Source organism: Empidonax traillii, unplaced genomic scaffold, assembly GCF_003031625.1.
Source record: "Empidonax traillii isolate 1590-97213 ecotype Southwest subspecies unplaced genomic scaffold, ASM303162v1 scaffold3161:size19246, whole genome shotgun sequence".
Taxonomy (NCBI): Eukaryota; Metazoa; Chordata; class Aves; order Passeriformes; family Tyrannidae; genus Empidonax; species Empidonax traillii.
In genome coordinates, this window is record NW_020958354.1 from 17803 (window position 1) to 19246 (window position 1444).

General features: G+C 61.7%; 1 protein-coding gene across 1 annotated transcript in view; it reads right to left on the reverse strand.

The window, feature by feature from the left end:
- LOC114072420 (rho guanine nucleotide exchange factor 2-like) overlaps positions 1 to 329 on the reverse strand; it is a gene marked incomplete at its 5' end in the record, with an annotated part of 7315 nt that extends 6986 nt beyond the window's left edge. The window contains one exon of the mRNA XM_027910319.1: positions 93 to 329. Coding sequence (XP_027766120.1) covers positions 93 to 329 — 237 coding nt within the window. The remainder of the gene's footprint in view (positions 1 to 92) is intronic.
- Between the last annotated feature and the right edge of the window lie 1115 nt (positions 330 to 1444).

Here is a 1444-nt window from a genome sequence, read left to right on the forward strand (position 1 = left end):
TCACCGTCCCCCTGTGTCCCCAAACCCCCGTTCCCACCCCAGATCCCCCCTGGAGTGTCCAGGCCCTCCCATCCCGCTCCCCCCGCGCTCACCTTCTGCTTCACCTTGGTGCAGTTGGGCAGCGTGTCCTTGCAGCGGTTGTGGATGGTGACGTTGCAGGCTGGGGGGGGACACGGGGAGGTGACAAAGACCCTGGGGGAGGGGGGAACCCTCCTGCCACCCCTCCCGCCTCCTCTGAGCCCGGCAGAGCCGCCGGAGCGACGGGAGCAGATGTGGTGGGAATGTCGTGGGTGGGGACGGCACCCGGAGCTGCAGCTGCCGGGGGACAGCTGGGACACCACGGGGGGACACGGAGCCCCCAGCCCGGGGATCTGGGATGTGCCAGGCAGGGGAAACTGCCCCCTTCCTCCCTCCCTGCCTGCTCCACGGCACAAATCCAGGCAGGAGCCGGGCTACGGGAATGGGGATTGCGGGGCCCGCCCGGCAAAGCCACCACGGACAAGCCAGTTTGGAAAAGACACCCTGGGAAAGCCACCCTGGGAAAGCCATCCTGGGAAAGCCATCCTGGGAAAGCCATCCTGGGAAAGCCATCCTGGGAAAACCATCCTGGAAAAATCGTCCTGGCAAAGACACCCTGGGAAAGCTACTGTGGCAAATCCACCCTGGAAAAGCCACCCTGGGAAAGTTACTGTGGCAAATCCATCTTGGAAAATCCATCTTGGAAAAAGCCATCCTGGAAAAAGCCATCCTGGAAAAAGCCATCCTGGGAAAAATGATCTTGGCAAATCCACCCTGGCAAACCCACCCTGGCAAAGTCATCCTGGGAAAAGCTGCTGTGGCAAATCCACCCCGGCAGTCCCGTTTTGGCACATCCACCCCCGGCACAGCCACCCTTGGAGGAGTCATCCCGGGATAGCCACTGCGGCAAAACCCATCTGGCAGAGCCACCCCAGCAATTCCGCCCCGGAAAAGCCGCCCCGGAAAGAGCCACTGCGGCAAATCCACCCCGGCACAGCCGCCATGGCAAAGGCACCCCAGGAAAAGCCATTCCAGCCCGGAGAAAGCTGCCCTGGGAAAAGCCACTGCGGCAAAGCCACCCCAGGAAAAGCCACCCTGGCGATGCCACTGCAGCAAATCCACCCTGGCGATGCCAGCCCGGGAAAAGCCGCCTTGGCAAAGCTGCCACGGCAAAGCCACCCCGGCAATTCCAGCCTGGAAAAGCCACCCTGGAAATGCCACCCCTGGCACACCCAGCCCAGGGAAAGCCACCCCAGCAATTCCATCCTGCCAATTCCAGCCTGAAAAAAAACCACCCCCATCAAACCCACCCTGGGAATTTTGCCCTGGAAATTCCACCCTGGCAATCCCACCCTGAAAAAAAAACCCCGACCCCATCAAACCCACCACCCTGGGAATTTTGCCCTGGCAAAGCCACCCTGGCAAT